This window comes from Daktulosphaira vitifoliae, unplaced genomic scaffold (assembly GCF_025091365.1).
Source record: "Daktulosphaira vitifoliae isolate Bord-2020 unplaced genomic scaffold, ASM2509136v1 Scaffold_4, whole genome shotgun sequence".
NCBI classification, from domain to species: domain Eukaryota; kingdom Metazoa; phylum Arthropoda; class Insecta; order Hemiptera; family Phylloxeridae; genus Daktulosphaira; species Daktulosphaira vitifoliae.
Window position 1 is genome coordinate 7658325 of NW_026099575.1, and position 21334 is coordinate 7679658.

A 21334-nucleotide genomic window follows, 5' to 3' on the forward strand; every position below is an offset into this window, starting at 1 on the left:
AATTATTACTGTTCCAATTTTATTGTTCTTAATGGTAGGAAAAAGAGCTTACAGCAAATATTTGATTTGTTTCTTTCGAACTGCATGACATTTTGTACGATTTTCTCTTATGTTGGAACGTTTTTAGTTTATTTTCACAACAATCCGTTAATTAATCGAAACCCAAATCAAGATGATATAATTTTTGTACAATGAATTCTAATTTCATTATTATAAGACTAATTGACTGCTACTATAAATGGCCCATAGCTATTAGTCATTTATTTATGTTTAATTGAAAATATGCATTTAATGCTCGTAATGGGCTTTTATTTGCCTTTCTGTGGTTAGTGTGACAACTGTTCTTTTAGTATTTTCACGTAATAAATTAATTGAATTTAAACTATATGTGTTGTTTGTATTCATAGGGTTAGTTATGATTAGAATTACCGTTATTTTCTTCATATTTTACTTTTTATTGAATCATTATTACCGCGAAATAGTTGTATTAAGCTTTGAAATAATATTCTAATTTACAATTTTTTTTATTAAACTTAAGGCGATTTGTTGGCGTATTAACTTTTGTTTTACATGAGTATTTAAGTTCAGGCGATGTATTTAATTATACAAATGGCTTTCTTCTTGTTAGATCATATAATGACAACCAATAGGCACGTGCGTTTGATATTGCATCTACTTCAATGATAACTGTTTTATTTATTGTTCTCGTATTATTTACTTTCGTTCTAGGTCAATAATATTGTCTTTCTAGCTGGAATGTAGGGTGTTACAATGACTTCCACGTTGTATTAAACCGATAAATAGAACTTTTTGCCCACTAAAAATATAATGGTTATTTATTTTTCTGTTGAGATTGTGTCTTGTTTGTTAGTCAAAACGTTGCATTCTTATATATAATTTACATGTTGCACTTTATTCTAGTCTATTAATATCTTCTAGGTTCGGCTATGATGTGTCAAGTCATCATTTATGTTCATTTTTTTCCTTATTCGAGTATGAATCAAGTAAATTTCTTGATATCATTTCAATAATGCTTTTTTGCTCGTGTGTCTCCTTTTATTTATTCAATGTAATTATTGTGTCGTCATTGTTAACATAAAAATATTTTTTTTTCTTAATTTAAAGAAGTTATTTAAAGATTTAATAAAACTGCTTCTTATACTTGAGTAAAGGGTCCTGTTAAAGCTATTATATATACAATTTTTTTTTTAAGTTATGTTAATTATTTTTTGTTTATATTAAAAATAAAAACCATTATTCCTCTTTTGCAAAAGTATTTTATATTCTGTAGGAGTATCTGTTACTAATTTAAAAATCTCCATTCGTTTACTCGGTTAATATTTTTTCTATAAAAAATTGTAATACAACCTACATAGTACAGTTTTGTTTTGATCTATTTAGAGTTATAGTGCAATAATGTATACATTCAACTTTCTCTTATTAATTAGCCTGAATTTTATTGCAATTAAATGTGTAGAAAATCCAAGATATCATATGACTAAGTAGTTGGTATGTTAATGATAGTTTTTTATAGTAGTGACAAAAATTTGCGTGTTAATTTGAATTGATATGAATAACACCTTATGATGTCTTTTCAAAATGATATTTGTTTTAAAAAATTATAATAATGAATATTACGCTATTTTTTAAATTGGTTTCCTTCTATGTTTGAAACGTTTAGGTACCGAGATAGTTAGTGTTATTTATTTGAAATTTCGAATTCTTTATAGATTTAAATTTCAGAGTAAAGCGTATTTTAAAAGGATAAGTAAATTGTTGTGTTCACTTTTAATGATTTTTAGTACGTGTTAATAAAATCTAACTTCAGTATATTGTAAAATTGTCTATAAATATTTGGCTTTAGCCATAGAGTATTATCATGTCTTGTTACTGTTAGTAAAGTTAGAGGTATACTATTTATTACATTGTATTGTCATCTAAAATAAAAACTATTAGTTTTAAAATACCTTTCAAGTAATATTAAATTAAAATATAGTTCTATTATAAATATTATTCACTTTAATTGTATTATGTACTCTTTTATTTCAGATGTAAACTGTAGAATTTTGCTTTAAAGTGACGATTGCTTCCAAATATTTTTTGGAAATGTCGTCCAGAAAAACCTTTGATGTGTCTGCTGGAGGTGAAAGCCAAAAGCAGTCAGTCGCTGGAAAGGTAAAGCAAAAGCGAACATCTAACGCTAGTGATACACCACCTGGACCAATAATAGCTGTTAAAAAAAATGTTAACAATAAAAAGGTGGCGGTAAGTAACAAAGCTCAAAAAACAGATTTAAAAAATATAAAAACGCCTAAAGCAATGAAGAAAATTGCCGAGAAAGAGTTCGAAGAACGTGAAGAAAAAAAAGAATCATTGAAAAAAACTGCTAAACAAAAATTAAAAGATAAATTGATAACAAAAACTGTTAAAAAGCCGCTTAAAGAAGCTATTAAAAAGGGTAAAGCTCTATTAACCGGTAGTGTAGAGAAATTGATAGACAAGTCACCACCTAAATTGAAAAAAGCTGTCATAGCAGCCAAAAAAACAGAGGATAAAGAAGAAAAGAAATCCAAAGAAAAGACACAGAAAGAAAAAAAGTTAAAGGAATTAAAAGAGACAAAAGAAGTAAAAGAAACGAAAGACATTCCCGTGATTAAAGATACAAAAAAGAAACAGGCAGCAAAAGCATCGAAAAAGTTAGCGGATAGTGATATTGATTTGAATAAGCCCCCAAAATTGGAAAAAAAGGAAAAACCGAAAAAAGTGATCCGAGCGTCTGCTAAATCTAAGGGAAAACTTAATGATATAAAAAAAATTGAAGATAGTGCTATGGATTGTATGGATGTCGTCAAGGATGAAAAGGGTGATGACGTGCCTTTACTCCAAGTTTTTCAACTGAAAAATAATCCGGTGTGTGATTTTGATGGAGGAATATGCAATACAATTACTATTAGACAAGATAATACATGTATAAAAATTAAAGAAATTTCTGTAAGTCAGTTGCCTTATTCAGTGAAAACTGAGCAGGAATCCGAAATGGCTATGTCTAAACCTGCTGTAAAGAAAGAATCGAAAGCTAAGGCTGAAAAACAGCCAAAACCAAAACCTATTAAAGAAAAAATCGTGAAGAATGTTAAAAAAGAAAAGGCAGAGAAAAAAACTAAGGCGTCTGTTGTAGGAAAAACCAAAACCAAACCAAAACCTAAAGTATCACCAAAAGCTAAACCTAAAACAGGACGAGTGTCCAAAAGACCTAGGGTAGCATCACTTAACGCTATTGCCAAGGTGCACTGTCTTTACGAAAATGAGACAAAGAGTGCTTTGATTGATTCTTTGCCGGCTTCGGCATTGGCTGCAGCCGCTGCTGCTGCCACCACTGAATTTCCTGTCGCTGTCCCTACGCCATCATCTAAAGTTAAACAGGAATCGAAAGGAAAATCATCTGCTACTGCCAGGAAAGGTAAACGAACATCGAAAAGAACTACTCCTGGACTTAAAAGTGTGGGAAGACATTGGGATATGCATGATACCAGTTCAAATAGTTCTTCTTCTGGTAATTATGTTATTACTAAATTTTTTATGTTAATAAAATTTTTATTTTTTATTTTTAGGCGGTGATGATGTAAAATACGAACCACCAAAGTCAGCTAAGCGAATTAAAAAACAGCCTGTGGTGTCTGAACCCGAAAGTACAGATGACGAAGGTCCAGAAACTTCGACTAAACAAGTAGTTTCTCCATCCTGTGGCTCAAAGCGGAAGAGACGCAATGCAGATACAGTTACTATGGATTTAAAAGATATGGTAGTTAAAAAACGCATGGCCAGCTTAAACGCGTCTGCTATTTTGGCTGCCAGTTATTCAACCGAAAAGAAACCTCCTCCTTCAATCAAAGGACTAGATAATTCGCCAAATAAGTCTACATCTAGTTCTGATGTGTCCTCAGTAAGATCAGAACCTGAGGACGACGCAGAAGACGAAGACTCAGATGGGCATAAAGAATCATCGTCTACGCATTCTACAATCGCGCAGCAGACACCTCTGCCTCCTATCATTCCGCCGCCTTCGTCGCAGCTAGCTGTTATTGTCAACCAAGACACTGATGTCACCATTACTGGTGTGTATGTCAATAGTACTACTCGATCTACGAGACACGAAGAATTCTGTACTATATCTGGACTTCAGTATCGTATTTCCAGTACCAGCCATACACAAACCGAGGCTACAGCTGTGGCCACAGAAACGGTCTTGCATGCTGATCACGTGAGTTACAAATATAATATTTTAATAAGTATTTAGTATTAATAACAGAGTATTTAAAAATTATGGTATATTTGAACTCGAAGTGTTAATATTCTAAATTGTTAATAACTATTGACGTTTGCTTGGTTCATTATATTACCACAACCTATTCTGTTTTTAAAGTGTAATTCCATTTGTACAGTCTCTGTAATTATATCTTCATTTGACATCGAACAATCCTTATGAATATTTATAATTGAATATTATTAACGCATTACATTAGCTTATTTTACTAGCTAACAAAGTTTTTGTTAAATTTAATTCTCATTTAGATTTATTATTTTGATCATAGAATCATCCTATTACTTGTTGTTACATAAAACCAGAAGCGGAATAGCCGACCAATATGTGTCTTCCACTGATTATACAATGTATAACAGCTTGGTAATTTAAAGTTAGATGTTATAAACAATATTAGACCGAATCAAACACAGTGTAAAATGAATGGGAAAATTCGGTATAATGATTTTATCTTCATTCGAGAGCATTGGGTAATAAAAATTAATACTCCCCCGAGTCTTTAACAATGTTACTGCGTTAAAATCGTAATGGATACTATTTAAAAATGACGATTAAAATAATCGTATATATTTGTGTTTAAACAAATAAGATGTTCATTTCAGTTTCATAAAATTTTAATTTAATAACTGTCCCCTGAGATAGTATTTTGTAATTAACTGTAATTTAATGATTGAAATCATCTGTGATATTTTTCATTTTTAATACAGTATAAAATAATAAATATTATAATACCTCGAAATGTTTCTTTTATATAGAGCCGATAAAAATGAGTTAAAAATGAGTGATAAAGTACTTAAAATGAGTTTGGAAAATGGAGAAAAAAACTTAATTCGGTTTTTCTCTCCCTTGCGTTTTTCAGTTTATCTGCTTCCTTCCTTCCCTTGTTACATACATTCGCTGTTTGCCAAAGGACAACATCCGGCTGTATTATACTCTGTCGCATTGTTGTCATTAGCTTTCGTTTTGCAAAGGTTTTCTATATTATTTCCCTTTCTACTTCTTTTCCGAACAGTGTTGGTGTAAAAATAAAAAATAAAATTTCCAATCTCTCTCGATAGTGTAAATTTTGCCGTTGCAATTTATATTTGGTATCAAATTTTTTGGTGCTATTGTTTTCTACAAAGCGGTCTTTTATTCTAAGCGTTTTGATTTTATTGTTAGAAAATAAATCAATAAGGTTTATAACTGTGTATATATATTATAATAATTTAGTACTTTATGTAGCAATAAAAATGAACGACGAAGTTTGAAAAATACCGCAATTCCGGTTTGGAGTGATAATATTATTTGTGTATTTTATTGTCTGACAAATCGTTTTAGTAACATCTTTCCAAACGTTTTGATTCATCCAACGCTTAGTGGGTAGTTATTACACTTATCAGTATGTTTTATATATTTTAATAATACATCTTGTACAGTTAACCTGCCTTAATAATTTTTCGTTGGTTTCCCTTAAACTTTTAAAAGTAAAAAGGAAATAATTAATCAAGACGGATTAACACGGACTAACATCTAAAAATTTTACTTGGAAATGTTAATCGTTTAATATTATTCGTCTGACTATTTTTTAGGCAAACTTATAATTGTACAGGTTTTTAAATAGTAACGTGTCTTTTTTTTTTGTCGCATTTCGAATGATTTACGACCACTGGGAACAGTTGTAGCTCATGTGGTATATTAGTAGTGTATTATGTGTTTTTTATTCGACTAATAATTTGTATTTCTCTAAGTACTGCCCCTGTGTAGTGCGTGTTGTCCGAGTGACCTTGTTAGCTTGAAACTAATGTATCGTGTAAGTGCTCTACTATAACATAGTAGTAACTTTAATCTAAATACAATAATTATTATTCAATTTAATTTGTAACACGGTTTACAATGCTTCAGAAAAGTAATGCATAGCTGAGAGACTAATGATAGTTAATTGAAGGATCTCAGGTTATGATATAGGTTCTATAATATTGACATTAATTTTATTATTTTGGAAAAAACGAATTTTGTTATTATTGGCCTAAAATTGAACTACGATTAAACATACAATTGACCTGTTTTGGCGGGATTTCAAGACTGATATTAATTGAATCGAATCAACATTAGTCACTGTCCGGGACATTTCTGAATAAGGAACGCGATGAATCTAATTAGCTTAAGGTTGCATTGTATTTTGTCTTTGCCAAAACCGTACCCTTTTTGTTGTCAGAAACGGCGGACAACCGTTAAAAAGAGGGATTCTAACCGCAGTGGAAGTATTTTTTTCTTTTAGATATCGTAAACAAAAGAAATCAAACGGAAAAGACTTTCTATGCCGACGTTATAAACTGTATGGGCATATAATAAACGTCGTCGTTTCCCCTTGGCTCTTGTAGTCTGTATTATCATATCGTTATAGCTGATAAACAGATTTTATTTATTGGGCAAACAAACAAAATAGCTGACGGTTTTTGCATAAAATATGTTTGGGTGGCGCTTTCTCTGAAAGTACTCGACTTTTATTGATCTTTGCTGAAAAAAAATATGCGCACATTAAGTAAGTTTAAGAAAGGGTTAATTTTTTTTTGATCAAACAAAGTAACTTGAATTTTGTATTTTACAATAAATCACTGTTGAGAATAACATATGACATATAGTGTGGTGTGCTGTCCGTATATTCTGCGTGATCATCGTTATTAAGCTCCTATTCGATAGAATATTGTATAGTAGACCTTTACGAGTTGGCTCTTTGCCATGCACTACTCGTCCTTTTTAAGGCTTATACGAATTTATCGTTGTTATCGAGTTTAACATAACTATAACCTATTCAAACTTAGAATTCGACCGGAAAATTCTTACTTAGTTGTGTGATTGTTCAATGGTGTAAGCTCTCAGGTAGTTATTGGTGTTGTAACAACGTTATTATTTTTTTATTGGCAAAAACTCCTGAGACTTGGTTTCATACCAAACTTGATCGTCGGATGAATTGAAAGAATAAGTTACTACCGTGAAAATCGCGATACCTTTGGGTTGTTTTGTTGAACTCCCTTTAAATAACTGTAATGCCAACCGTTTCTGCTTGTAACCTGGGCCGCGAATATCAAACCCAACCAAACTGTCTGTGTCTACCCTTTTTGTAGAGTTTTTGTTTGATTAATCTCTGGATGATTGTGTTTCTTTTCTTATATGAAAAACTATTTTACTTACCGTAAGGGTAATAATAAAAATGGATTTACCCTTTGAATGTTGAAATACAAAACGGACGTTTTTCAAATAATTTTCTGTAATGGTGGCTGCAAAACTAGGTATAATGCATGTACTAATAATATACTCATTATTTATTGATAGTGTTCGTCGTATACTTGTAGGTATTTCCAACTTGCACTCAACATTATGTTTAAAAATAAATCTGATTGTTATTTCTTAGAAATTAAAGTGTATCCATTATATTAATGTAAATCATAATTTCATTGAGATTACATGCTGTTTATTTCCTAGTATTATTTTAATCTATAATAAATTAAATATTACAAAATCTTAATTTACTTAAGTAAAAAATGTAAGGGTAAATGATATTTTTGGTGAATAAAATCTTTATTTTTTAATAATTTTATTTGTTATTGCTTAATAAGTGTTCATTAAATTACTTGGAATGTATTCAGTGGGTAGTTGGTTATTTATAACTCTTTGTTTTCAAGAAATTACACTTGTCTGGTCATTAAAATGCTCTTATGGCATATTTTTGTATTTTACTTTTAAAAATAACGTTAATACTAGTTATAAACAATATTATAACATAATATAATTTATAATTGAACTGGATAATATAATTATAAATTATAAAAAGAATAAGATTCTCATGGATTAATTTTCGTTGGTTAATTAAAATGACAGTAATTAATTTAACGGATTAATCAATAATAACAAGTGTGATAAACAAGGTTTATTTTATATATATTATTATATAGATATTGTTATATAACGATTTACATTTTTTTTCTAACCTACCGTGTTAGTAAAATAAATGAGTGTTAAAACTTGACTACAAATTATTTTGTAAAATTAATTTTTAACTAAATTTATTCCTACCTATCTATAATAGAGTAGTTTTGTTAACGATAAGTTTTACTGGAATAATATTTCAACGTAAGCGCATTATCAGAATGGTTTATACTTTATTTATAATTTATAGGTTATTGTTAAATATTTTCCACTTTGATTTTTTCTTATTTTATCATTTGTATCTCTAATTTTCGATCTTAATTTTAGTTATCTGCATTTTTAACGTCAAATAACGTCCTAAAACATTCTTCCAAATAGCTTATAATATTTTTAATTATTACGAATAATTAAATTATTGATTTATAAATAAAATGTAATAGTTTTATCTTAATAAAACGATCCGGCTGTAGAATTTAATTAAACTTAATTATTAATAAATTTGTTTATAAATTATGTTGTTGTAAATGGTTCAATCACGAATTTTTCATAAGTTCCTACCCATTGATAAAGACTTTACAATAATGTAATAATGTTAACAATAATTTTTCTCTATTTAAGGCTCTTATATTTTAAATATTTTTTTGTATATTAGTGTTTGTTATTCCATAGGTACCGTGTACGTAGTATTTAATGAGTTAATTTGAGCCTGTTAAAATAATGAACGGCTTAGTTTTGCTGAGTAAAAAAAAAGAAATGGTTTATTATACTTTAAACTATAATTATTTGAAACGAGAAGCAACGTAGTGTATAAAAATAATAGTAAGTCGAACGGATTGGCGGCGCATACATTAAGTTAAATTGTGCCGTTTCGACGAAGTTTCAGTGTCTGTTTGGCGGCGACAAGTAAATGGGAACCGTTTCATAACTCAATTTCTGTTATTACTGCTCATACGGCCGACATAATAAATTTTAAAAAATTAACTATGCATTCGTTTAAGGCAAACGATTGTTTTTTTCTTTTCGGTTAATCCGTTTTGACAAGCTGTTGTTTCAAGTGGAATTATACGCTCAAAAACAGCAAACGATGAGCCGACGATACGTGCGCTATTTGCGTTAGGCGTGTGGGTTGCGAGTCCTGTTTTGGCTGCAAATCTGTGAATTAAATCTCTTACGTAGTTTTGATTTATTTCGCTACAGTGTTAACTGCCTATTAGTTTCTGAACGTTTTCATTGTTATTATAACATTTCTTCGTTTCTCGATTGATTTAGTTCAAACCAATTGTCATTTATTTAACTTTAATCGCTTGTAATATTTCGAAAGTTACTCAACTGCTGCCCTGGTTTGGGGTGCACTTCAATTACATATAAATCAATAACCCACAAAATCACACTGCCGGAGTTCTTCCGCTGCCGTCTCCGGTCACGTATGGATTACTCAAATAGGGTGCACTTAAAGTCGCATGCTTGTGCGTTGCTATTGAACCGTTTGAGGAGAAACCTTTAAGTTATAGTCTCTTTCATTGGCATTACGGTTATCATAATTACCAGTACAGAACGTACACCGGCTGTGGTGAGCCCGGTCGATGCGGTCGTATCTGAAAGGTCGACGACCCGTTTCTTCAACGACATTGTTATTAGTGTTGTTATTGCATTTACTGTCGAGAGTACGATGCATTTCCGAGTGTGTCGTCGAGTGCCAGTCACTAGAGGTGACATCTTTTATTAGGAAATCAGTTCCTCCTACTGCGTCATATGTTTGTTAGTAGCGCGGGCTCGATGAATTCGTTATTCGACGAAATATTCGGTTGGCAATATTATTAATTTTTTCAAAACTTAAAGATACATTGGAAACGATGTGGCTGTTTTTAGATCGCATTATTGGCACGTTGAGTTTAGCTTGTACTCGATGTCGGCTAGTGATCGCACAGCTGTTTGTTTATTGATATTTTTGACTAATTAGATGTGTCATTACACGTTCATTTTCTGGATACAAATTATAACCGGTACCATTACAGTGGTGCCTGCTAGGAATTTTTCTTCGTTACCAGCCATACAAACTCGTGGAACGGACGTCAAACGGGTTCACGTTTGTGTTTTGTTGTCTGCATAGTAATAACATATTAGTTTCATCGTGTGTTGTCACTGCCGTTAACGCCGAATCGGTAAATATTTACGACGGAAATGAAAATATCATAAATGCTCGATGACAAGATAATCAGGCGGCGATGGCCAGTCATTTATTATTATAATGTCGCGATATCGCTTCGATAGATTCCAATTACCAGCCTAACGTTTCATCGTAATAAAATAATATTAGTAATAAATATTGTTCATATCTCTTGTATTATTATGTCGTGAAGTGTCGTTTTACTACAACGAACATTGACGGCTGATATGTTATCCGACGCGATTATTCCACTTTGTGTACGTTGTTATTTTTATTGTTATTTCGCTGTATCTCATTTTTGAGTCAAGTCAACCGCCATCAGGAACTTATGGTCAACAGCTGTGTGTGTAATTCGTCGAGACGACTTCAAATGGAGAGAATGCGCTCGAGGCTGAGCTTCTGACCGGAAGAGATCTCCTATGGAGTTGCTGCCCGTTATTGCCGTAGCGTTTCATTGAAATAGTTTATGTAGAAATTTAAAATATAATCCAAATAATTTGGAGCAGTTGACTACAACAGATTGTGTTTGCGGCCGATTTATAAAGAAGTTATTTGATACAATCCGTTGGTAATTTTATGTATCTATACATATATATTTTGTGTATTGTCTATTAATTTAAACAGATGACATTGTATAATAAAAGTCATTGTGTTGTTTGTTCGTTATATTTATTATTGTTGTATAAAGTATATATTTTTAAATTTAATCAATTATCAAAATGTCAAAATCGTTTAAATGCTGTTTACTGGATGGTAATCGGTTCAGTTACTTTTTTTTTCTGTAAATTCCTACAACGTTGATGGATATGCAGAGCTTATCTGAGAATTTATTTATTGCTCCGTGGAAATTTAGTAACAAAACATTGACCTTATTTTTGGACAGCAGATACAATTCTTATATCTTATTTATGCAAACATATTTATTTGTTATGTTGTAAATTATAGCACGGAGCGTGTGTTACAATTAATGATTTATTTTATTTCTCAATAGAAAATTATTTATCTTCTAATATTTTTCAGTCACTAAATGGATAAAATTAACTACAAAATAAGTATACGAAAATATTTTCTTCGAAAATTAAAAAAAAAATGTTTTAGAGTTGTATAGGTTTTGTTTGGGAAATTTGTATCATTTTGACCGACCCCTAGTATCTGGTAAAATTCGAGGTAAAAGCAGAAAAAGAAGATAAAATTTTGTATAAGATCTCTAAACACCCTTAAGGAATCATCTAAAATTTATCAATAATGATTTAGATTCTAAATCATTATTGATATACGTGAGTGGTTGGATAGCAACTGTTATGTAATAAAATATTATATTGCCAAAGTTATCCTAATGCATTTTTAGTAGTTTAATGTTTATATGACATTTTCTCTGTGTGTTCCAAACAGTGGGTATATATTTTTTAAGTATTAATTTTATATACACTTATCCAGAACAAATTAGTGTGCGGTACTGAAAATTAATAGATTGATTATTCTGCTAAAGTTTTTGACAAATTACTCGGAATATTTGTGGATATATATCCGGGTCCGTTTATGTCATATCAATTTATTGTTTTATAATTTATAATACAACCTGACATGAATGCTATTATTTTTACCGATTAATGAGTGAGTTATAATGTTAAAATACGTTTTAATAATAACTTATAATAACGTTTATCAGAGTTCGGATCTCGACCCAAACATAAATACCTAGTTTTGGCTATTTAATACTGTTATAGCTTCAAGTTTTTTAGTCTATAATATTTAAATATCTAATTGTGTCTAGTTTTTTACTAGAAGTAAATTATCTAACATTAAAAAGAGAACAATACTTGTCAACACATACATTCTCCGTTTTCGTTCCGATAAAGTTTTTCATTTGTTTCTTGTGAACATTTTATTTTATTAATATGAAATATAAATTTTAACATATATCAAATAAATTATGTCTGAGAAAGCCTGTATATATAGCAGCTAAAAGAATTATTTTGCTATAAATGTATTCAATAAATTTATAGCAAAATAATTCATATGAATTTAGCACATTGCGTTAAGCGATGATAAAAACATGGTAGCAGGGATTCCTATGATTTATGTTTCAGTAGGGTTTTAAAAGATTTCCTCTTTAAAGAACTTATAAAGCTGTCAGGTGTCAATTAATCTGTTGTTGACTCAAGTGGGTACTCTTTTTTTTTTTTCATTAGTTTATTTTATACATTATCGCTTTATGCAAATACTTCTATCTCGTTTGCACTACTAATTTCAATATTTATCTGAAATCGAATAAATTCTTAAAAGTTATGTGCAATATCATATACTCTTGTTATGTTTCAAATAAATGACGATTTTTATATTATTTTTAATAATATTAAATCTATGAAACTACAATTTGGTGTTTATAAAATACAATTATTTTAATGTGTTTTTTAAAACTGTTATTTTTTCTTCGAATAATTTATCGTATGCATTATTTTTTTTATTTAAATGCGGACAAATTTTATTAATATTAGTTTTTGAATTTAAGAAATGAATTAATCTCAATTTCAACTTGGATTGAGAACTTTCTTATGTAGCCATTTCGTTAGTAGGTTATACTTGAGAAATACAAATACCTTCTAAAATTTTAGAAGGTATGAGTACGTTATTAGATATTATGAGGTATTTATATTTTTATTATAAGCTAACCTCGAATATTAAGGTGTATGTAATAATTTTAGCATTTTCGTCGGAAACCCCCAAAACGACTAGACCTACTACTTAATATATTCATCTTTTGGGTTTAGGTTAACGTTTTATTCGTGATCTCGGCTATACACCGACTAGATTGGTTGGGTTGGGTTGCCTACTGTTGCAGTGTTTGGAAAGCAATACGGCGGCTAACCTTAAGTGTTAAAATACGATCGTAAAAAATATTGTCAATCTCAGTAGATTTTACGAAAAGTACTCCGTCCTTGGTGCACACAGCAAAAATGTCCATTACCACAGAATTCTTTGGCACAGCGCATGTATTATAATTTTCTCCTTGTGCGTTCTCTTGTCGTTTTGAACTATAATGTTGTAAATGTTTGTTACACGAGTCATTCGCCTGCTGTTTGCATAAAACGATGAAATGTTTCGTTGGTTATTTTTTGCTTTAATTTTATCCTTGTTGTTAATCTGTGTATCCACGAAACGTTAATTGATATAGAGATTTCAAATAATAATCTGTGTTATATTCACATTTTTGCTTCATATGTACATGTACTCACGTTTATTGACAAATTTGCTTGCTTATTGTAAGTCATACTAAAAGTGGATATTGTCGACTTGTAAGTTTTTGATAATTTCAAAAATGTTTTCTCGGTTAGCTTGCTTTCTGATTGTGTGCCTGTGAGGTAGTGCTCTTATTACTCCGTATTCCAAGCAGTTTAACGACAAGTGTCAATAAAACGAGCTTTACCCTCATAAATTCTATTACACTTCAAAGATAAACTGTAGTTTATACAGCAGACACGCGCTTTTTTTATCTAGTCAACCGTATGCTCGTTGTTTTTGTACACGTGTGTATATATAGATTTTTCATAGGCTTGTTCGTGTATTACAGTAATTGTATTCCACCAAACCTATTATTTTGTATTGTTGAAATATGATTAATAAGTCGCCGTATCTTATTAATTCATTGACTGGACATTAATGGTATTGATTTCACATTTTAGAGTTTGCGACATAATTTGATAATATATTAGTGTATGTTTAAGTTGATATTTTTATTCATAACCTCTATTATAAATTATCAAGCAGATGGCATGCATAACACACAGGCTTTGTTTAATCAGATGATATTATTATAAGTAATGTGTAAACATAAAATTCATAATTTGTGCTTGATATCTACACCTATAGGTAACCATTATTTTTCGAAGAATGTTGTACTACGCTTATATCCTTATATTATTAACTTAATTCCTGGTAAAAATCCTGTAATTCATTTAATAAGGGCCAAGAAGATGTCATAATTTTATCCGATTTCCGTCTAAAATTTCTGACTAGTAAAAAAGATGTTTATGTTGTGTACAATTGAAATAACGTACACAGATCTATCTTATTTAGGTAAATCATCGCTTAAATTACACTAATAAATTATTAATTAACATTGATTATATATATTTTTTTATAATCCAAGTATACAGATTGTATAATGATTTATTGCGAGAAATATTTCGTAATTCGATAATTATTTTGTATAAAAATAATTATTTCTACTCAATTTTAATTCAAATATTTACATGCATATTATGTATATTTTATGTTATCTCACTGTTAATCGTGTTTTCTATTCATAAGAACTTGTATTACATTGATGGGCTGTGGTAAAATCGTTAGATTAACGATCAATTCTCTCATTTTATGATTTTTACGTTTCGAGACAGAAAAAAATTTAAATTGTAATATGCTAATTCTTATGTGTATCATGCAAATTTAAATCTTGAGATTTGTTTGTTCATAGAAATAGTCGATTAGTACCGTCATCCGAAACAGTACACTTCTATAGTAATCGCTAAAAGCTTATCCCGTTTAATATTATTATTACCTAATTGAGTTTTGCGGGAGCCAAATAATTTTTTAATACATAGTATATAAAATATCAGGTTGGGGTTACATTGGCAGTCCGATATTAGTAAAATAATACAACATATCACCAACGATTGTTATTTAGTTTGTAATTATTTGTAATCGTTATTTTATAATTTGTATAATTCCACGGAGCCCAATGGTCCAAAATATAAAATCAAAAGTGACAATTTACTCGTAACAATACTAGCAAATCAATTTCAAGTTGTTACTCGTATTTGCAATTCTTTTTTTCAAATACCAATTAAGGGGATGGTAAATAATTTTATTTCATTGTTTGTTCCCGACAAATATCGTATGGTTAATGTTAAGTGGTAATCTTATGATGCGCATAAGATGTATGTAATCAATGTTATATTTATAATCATTGTGGTGTAAAATATATGATACAATTGAAACCCTTATCTTGAGTTTAGCATTTTTTAGTTTTAAATTAATAAATTTGATATAGTTTTAATTTTAAATGATATTAGCCACAAGTGATAAATTTTTATTTTAAAATTACGAATTAGTTTAACAATAAAAAAGTACTGCAAATTTGCAATAAAACATTTGTTTTATAAACGTTACTGTAAACTGTATGGCTTATGATAGAGATTAGTTTGAAGTAAATATCAAAATATCAATAAAAATGCCTACTGTATAAAAATAATTTTTGTTGCTATTATGATAATCGCATATACGTTTTATACAGCAAAATGACATAAAAAAGAATTGGGGTTTCTCTTATATATTTCGTTTTATCGAAATAATGTAACTGTATAAAAGACGATTTTATTTGAAGGGTATTTCAAAGATTAATAAGGGAAAACATAGTAATAACGTGACATGAAATACCGCAAACGTATGTTTATTTTATATTTCGTTCTACCTGAATGCAGCACAATTTATAAGGCTGTCCAACTGATAGTTTTGGAAAAAAACATTAGTCAAACTTATTGCAGAAAGTAAATTGTGTGTGTTTAGTACTAAGTTGACACAATCCATTAATTTATCAAGTACAACTTGTAAGCAATTAGTAATTTGACGAGAGAGAAATGTCTTTTTAATGTTTATTTATCTTTTCTAGTAATCAAAGTCCTACTTGATTGGCTATATAAAGGGTCTTAACCCTCTCTGGAATCGTATATATTTACTATAGTGAAAGTTTATTTGTGTTACAGTAAATTATGACCTATTAGTTTGTATGGAAATGTTCTGCCAAATATGTTCTTGCTGAGAAGCACAAAATAAAAAACACATCATAGTAAAATTAATACCTTCTCAGCTTCGTGTCGTAGTTAAAACTACCAGTCAAATTGATTGTGTTACTTTTATACACCGATAAAAAAAAAATTACTCGTCTAGAATTAGTGATGTTTGTGACACCATGAAATGTATTAAAAATAGCAAAGTTAAAGTTGTTTATTTCATAGAGATATTACTAATGATAGCGATAATTCAATCTAAAACTTATAAATTTCTTTATACATAGTATAAAATACTGTTTAATGTTGTGTCATACTAAACAAGCAATGGAAAATAGAATTTTTTAATAAAAATGGTGTTGTATTCAAAATTTTTTACAATACCTCCAGCGGTATAAATAATTCAACGTTTTTATCATAAATTCGGTTTTGATAAATGAAATGTATGTTATTGCTGATAATTTTAAGATATTTCTACCTAAAATAATTGTTAAGATAATGATTTTAGTTATTATTCTATTTACGATATTAACCAACATATACGTACATAATAGATTATGCACAAATAATTTAGTCATTTGAATTAGCCGTTTGCTTTCCTACGAGATACTAATTTTTGTATACTGATGAATTATTTTTCATTATTATTGCGTAGATTTTCTGTAGTGAAGTTCTGCTAATTTTTTTTTTCGTAGCATGTAATCTTTTTTTTATTAAATCAATTCGGTACTATTTTAATAAAAAGTTAAAATAAGTTAAAAATTTAAAATAACTTAACTTATTAAAAGTTAATATATAAGTTACTTTGTATTTAATTATTTTCTAATTCACCACATAATTAAAGTACAAATAAATTATTTTCCTATTTAATGATTTAATTTTTACATAATTTATTAAAATAACCATTTATTATTAAATAATATGTATATATAACAATTAGCCTTGACTTTGTTTACAGATTTTAAGATGTTTATTAACAAAAAAATTATGTTAAAAATTTTATTTATACTTTGGACTTAAAAGTATTGCCATCATAGATAATTAAATTTTTTAAATCTATTACAAGGTAACTGAACTATTTAATTTAAATTTAACTAAAATACCTTCTCAGCTTCGCACCGAAGCCAAAAAAATACAAGAAAATAAAGTTTATCATATGTTAGTTTAATATTTATAGCAGTTTTTAAAATATAAAAATCGTTAATCATTTAAGAAGAGCATATTGTACGGGATTTTATTAGTCGCTGACTAAGACCTTTTGTTGTTTTAAATGTTCGTTTTTTACTATTTTATTAAGCAACAAAATGCTGTATAAACACGTATTTGTTTGTTCGTGTTTATTCGCTCTGATTTACATAAAGTGCTAATTGTCATTAAAAAAACTGCAATGGATATTGAAAGGTTAACTGGGTGTATGTAAATATCTACTCGAGTCGTGTATTAAAGCTGTTAATTATCCTATACAACAGTGGCGTGGGGTTAATTAAACGTCGTGATGGCTGAATCTCATAATTATTTTGGGGATCGTTTGTGTGTGTAGTCATGTGACTACCCACGTCGGTATCGATGCCCTGAACATTTGGACATGCTTTATTCCAAACATACAACGCAATCGCACATAAATGTGTGTTTCACCGATGGTACTTAAGGGATTTATAGTCGTGGTGTACTTTTTACACTTTGTGGTTAACACATTGTAATTACAGCATATGTCCTGTCTTAGGGACGCTAAGCGTATGTGTGTCGCTCGATTGATAGAGTGTATTGTTTTGACGCCGTTGATAATTAACTCGGAGTACCTTGTTACTGTTCCATACTGCGCATTTGAGCTGTAGAGTACAAACTATGTACTTGCAGTGTTTACGTGTATTACACACCGCGTTACACGGCACGAGCGGCGGTCATCCGTCGCGGCACCGGCCAATCGACCTGTCTTTCACGATAATATCTCTGCCGTCTCCCGTATGGTCGAGTTAAAGTTTGGCTGTACGAGACACCCAAGAGGACAGAAAATCGATTTGCGTGTGCGTGTGGCAAGCCGCCAGTAGGTCGTCGTTGTTGACGCTACGGGGGTGGTCAAGGAAAAAGCAATGGGACGAGCGTGTAACACCGTTTTTCGCATTGTATACATTTCCTCGTGCAAACAAAAAGTTTAAACGGCTTTTTTCGCTTCTAAAGAGACCCGCCGCACCACTTGGTTTACCTATAAACCCAGACGGTCTGATGGTTTAGTCGTCCGCAATATTGTAATTTGCTTCGTGGTCAATATTTTTAAATAGAATAATTTTTTTTGTTCTTTTCAAGACCCAGTAATTATTATTCCTAATACAGAATATCAATGTATAATATTACTTTTGCACGTTGTTGAACAATAACAGGTTCAATAGAATGTGCAATTTCTGCATTTTTAATAGTCTCAACTGCTCAATTAAAAACAAAGTATATTTAGATTTTCTTTGCTTTTTTTTTCAATCGAATTTAATTAGTTGTTAAAATACGACTGTTGTGGTGGTTCTTAGTGGAATTTCAAAGTAATATCCATTGTTCATTAATTTCACTGTTCGAAAAGGAATTTGAATATCTTAACTTTTCTAAACCAATTTTTCGCGCTGATTTCAATCTGCAACTTGATTTTTTCTATCGCTTCTAGTTTTTTTTAGATAACTACTAATTAGAAACAAACGAGAAATAAAAATACAAATTTTCTCAAATTATCATTGACTTTGAATTTCAGTATGTTGCCAATAGTCTGTACAACATTTCTATCCAAAGTTCATGTTTAACCTAATTTTTAATCTTTAAAGTTTTTTACTCGTTGGTAAATATCTCAAAAACTAGAAGCGATAGAAAAAATTCAATTTCATGTTTGAAATCAACGCGAAAAATTGTTTTAGAAAACTATATTTTCGTTTGATTATATCAAGTATCATTTAGTTGACCATTGTTTTTTATGTACGCTGTTATTTAATACTGTTATGATATTAAACTGACTGTACTAATCACTTTTATAATGATTGCTCATTGTTTTATCTAATATTTACTGTTCTTAAGATGTCTTTTTTGTTTCATACTGAAAATTTCAGTTTAATCTATTCTTGTTATAGAAAGATAAAGAGATTTCCATTTTAAGTTATGCAATGATTTAATTAAATATCCATTGCTTTTTACGTATGAATACGATGAATAATTATTTTTAAGTTTATTGATTTGTTTATACTCAGGAACATAAAAAACAAGATTATAAAAGATTTCCCATCAATAAAACGTTTTTTGACTAAGTCACAATTAATATGGTTCATTCAAAAATACATCATCGGTGTGTATTGACAGTGGTACTATTGTTCTTTAAGTGTAGGTTTATCCTAAAAGGGTTAATGGCGATGATTTTCAGCCTAATAGTTTCTGTCAAGTTCAAACATTCACCAAAATGTGTCAGGTTATGTTTTAGTATTGTTTGAAGAACTTGATGGAATATACATAGTTAGGATCATCATCAAATTCTAGTACGTAAAATGTCACACGATTTTTTTAATATGTTAATGAACATGTTAATGAACAAAAGAAAGAAATCTTCAGCTTAGAGAAAGAAAATAGTATCTTCTAAATTTTTTTTTTTCAAGAACTGACGTTTTAGTTTTTTAATCTCCTACCAATATAATTATGTCAACGGAAAAATATTAAAAATAGTATTTTTTTAGTTAAAATGTTGACTCTTGAGTTCTTATTACGAGGTATTGAACTCAGCTAATTATTGTACTATGAATACGGTGTTTTTTTATTTTAATAAAATATAATTTCGTTAAATAAAAATTATTTGATTGAAATTTTTTAATATTGTGGAAAGTAGTTTTTTTGTTTCCTGACAGTTTTATTTACTGTAATTAACATTGACATCGTTTTATCTGATTATTTTGAATAGTATTTCATATTAATTAATTCCGAATTCGCCAGTTAATTGCTGTTGATTTGCTTTTGAAATTTTTGAACTGTCTTGCTTTTTTTGCAATACTTAGACTTTGTAAATGTTATAACCACTCTGGTGTTATTAAGCCGTTAATACCTTTAATGCAAGTAGTGTTTTAAATAACAATTATGACTAAGATGCTTTTCAAAGCCGCCGAACACAGTAATTGAAATATTTAGCTACACACTCTTGACTGAGTAAGTAACATGACTTACATCAATCATTCAAACATATTTAATATAAAATTTTGAAGACTTATTTTATACTCCGACGGTTTTGCGGTCTACCGGTACAAAGAAGAGATTTATAGCAGTTGGTCTCAGTTTTCCAATCTCTTTACTTACAATAAAAAAAAAATAAGTGTTTTAATATTGTGTTCAAACAATATCATTCCTATAGTTATTTTAATGCTTCGATAGTAGTTACTCATTAAGCGCAAATATAATTTACACGAATTTTAAATTGATTTATTGTGTAAATATTTTTTCCTTTAATTTAGGTCAAAGTTATGAATTCTGTTATAATCCCAATCGAATTAGTAAATTACGAGGAATACATTATTTCGTTACTATGTCTCGCCGTTGTTAGAACATACACATTGTGTGTATGTTTTATTGTTCTAGGAAATGGATTTAACGAGGCGCCTATAGTATCTGAGAAAAGGTCATTCAGCTGCTAGCAATGGTAATAATACCGTTTACAGCTCTGACCATAGTTTTTTTTTTGTACTGTCTCTATTCTGAGCATTTAATCTTATGGTCTACCACAAACACTACGTCAAATATTCAATAATTCAAAGTGGCTTTTAACTTTTAATATAGTAGGTGATTGAGTGTAAGAAACAACTATAATTGCAAAACGTATTTACATTTTATATAAACTTAGACAATTGTTTTCGTCACGGAAAAACAATGTCGAAAAAACAGATAAAAATCAAAACAAACTAGTATGAATAAATTGAGGCAACTAACGTTTGTTTCATTTTTTTTTTTTTTTGTGTGATAAATTTAGCAGTATTCAATTGTATTTTCATTTCGCGTCATTGCTGTTAAGAAAATAAAATAATTTTTGTTAATAAAAAACCCATTTGAATTTCTACAAGTCGTTTTACAGTTTTTTGAATTATATTTATTTATAATTTAGTTTGTTGACTTATGTATTTTTTTTATTGATATTTTTACTGCGGG

General features: G+C 29.4%; 1 protein-coding gene across 1 annotated transcript in view; it reads left to right on the plus strand.

Annotated features, from left to right (window-relative positions):
* LOC126906336 (proline-rich protein 36-like) overlaps positions 1-21334 on the plus strand; it is a 77246-nt gene that overhangs the window by 2233 nt on the left and 53679 nt on the right. Inside the window, exons 2-3 of the mRNA XM_050686897.1 lie at positions 2050-3553; positions 3612-4261. Of these exons, the coding sequence (XP_050542854.1) occupies positions 2107-3553; positions 3612-4261 (2097 nt within the window). The 5' untranslated portion in view covers positions 2050-2106. The remainder of the gene's footprint in view (positions 1-2049; positions 3554-3611; positions 4262-21334) is intronic.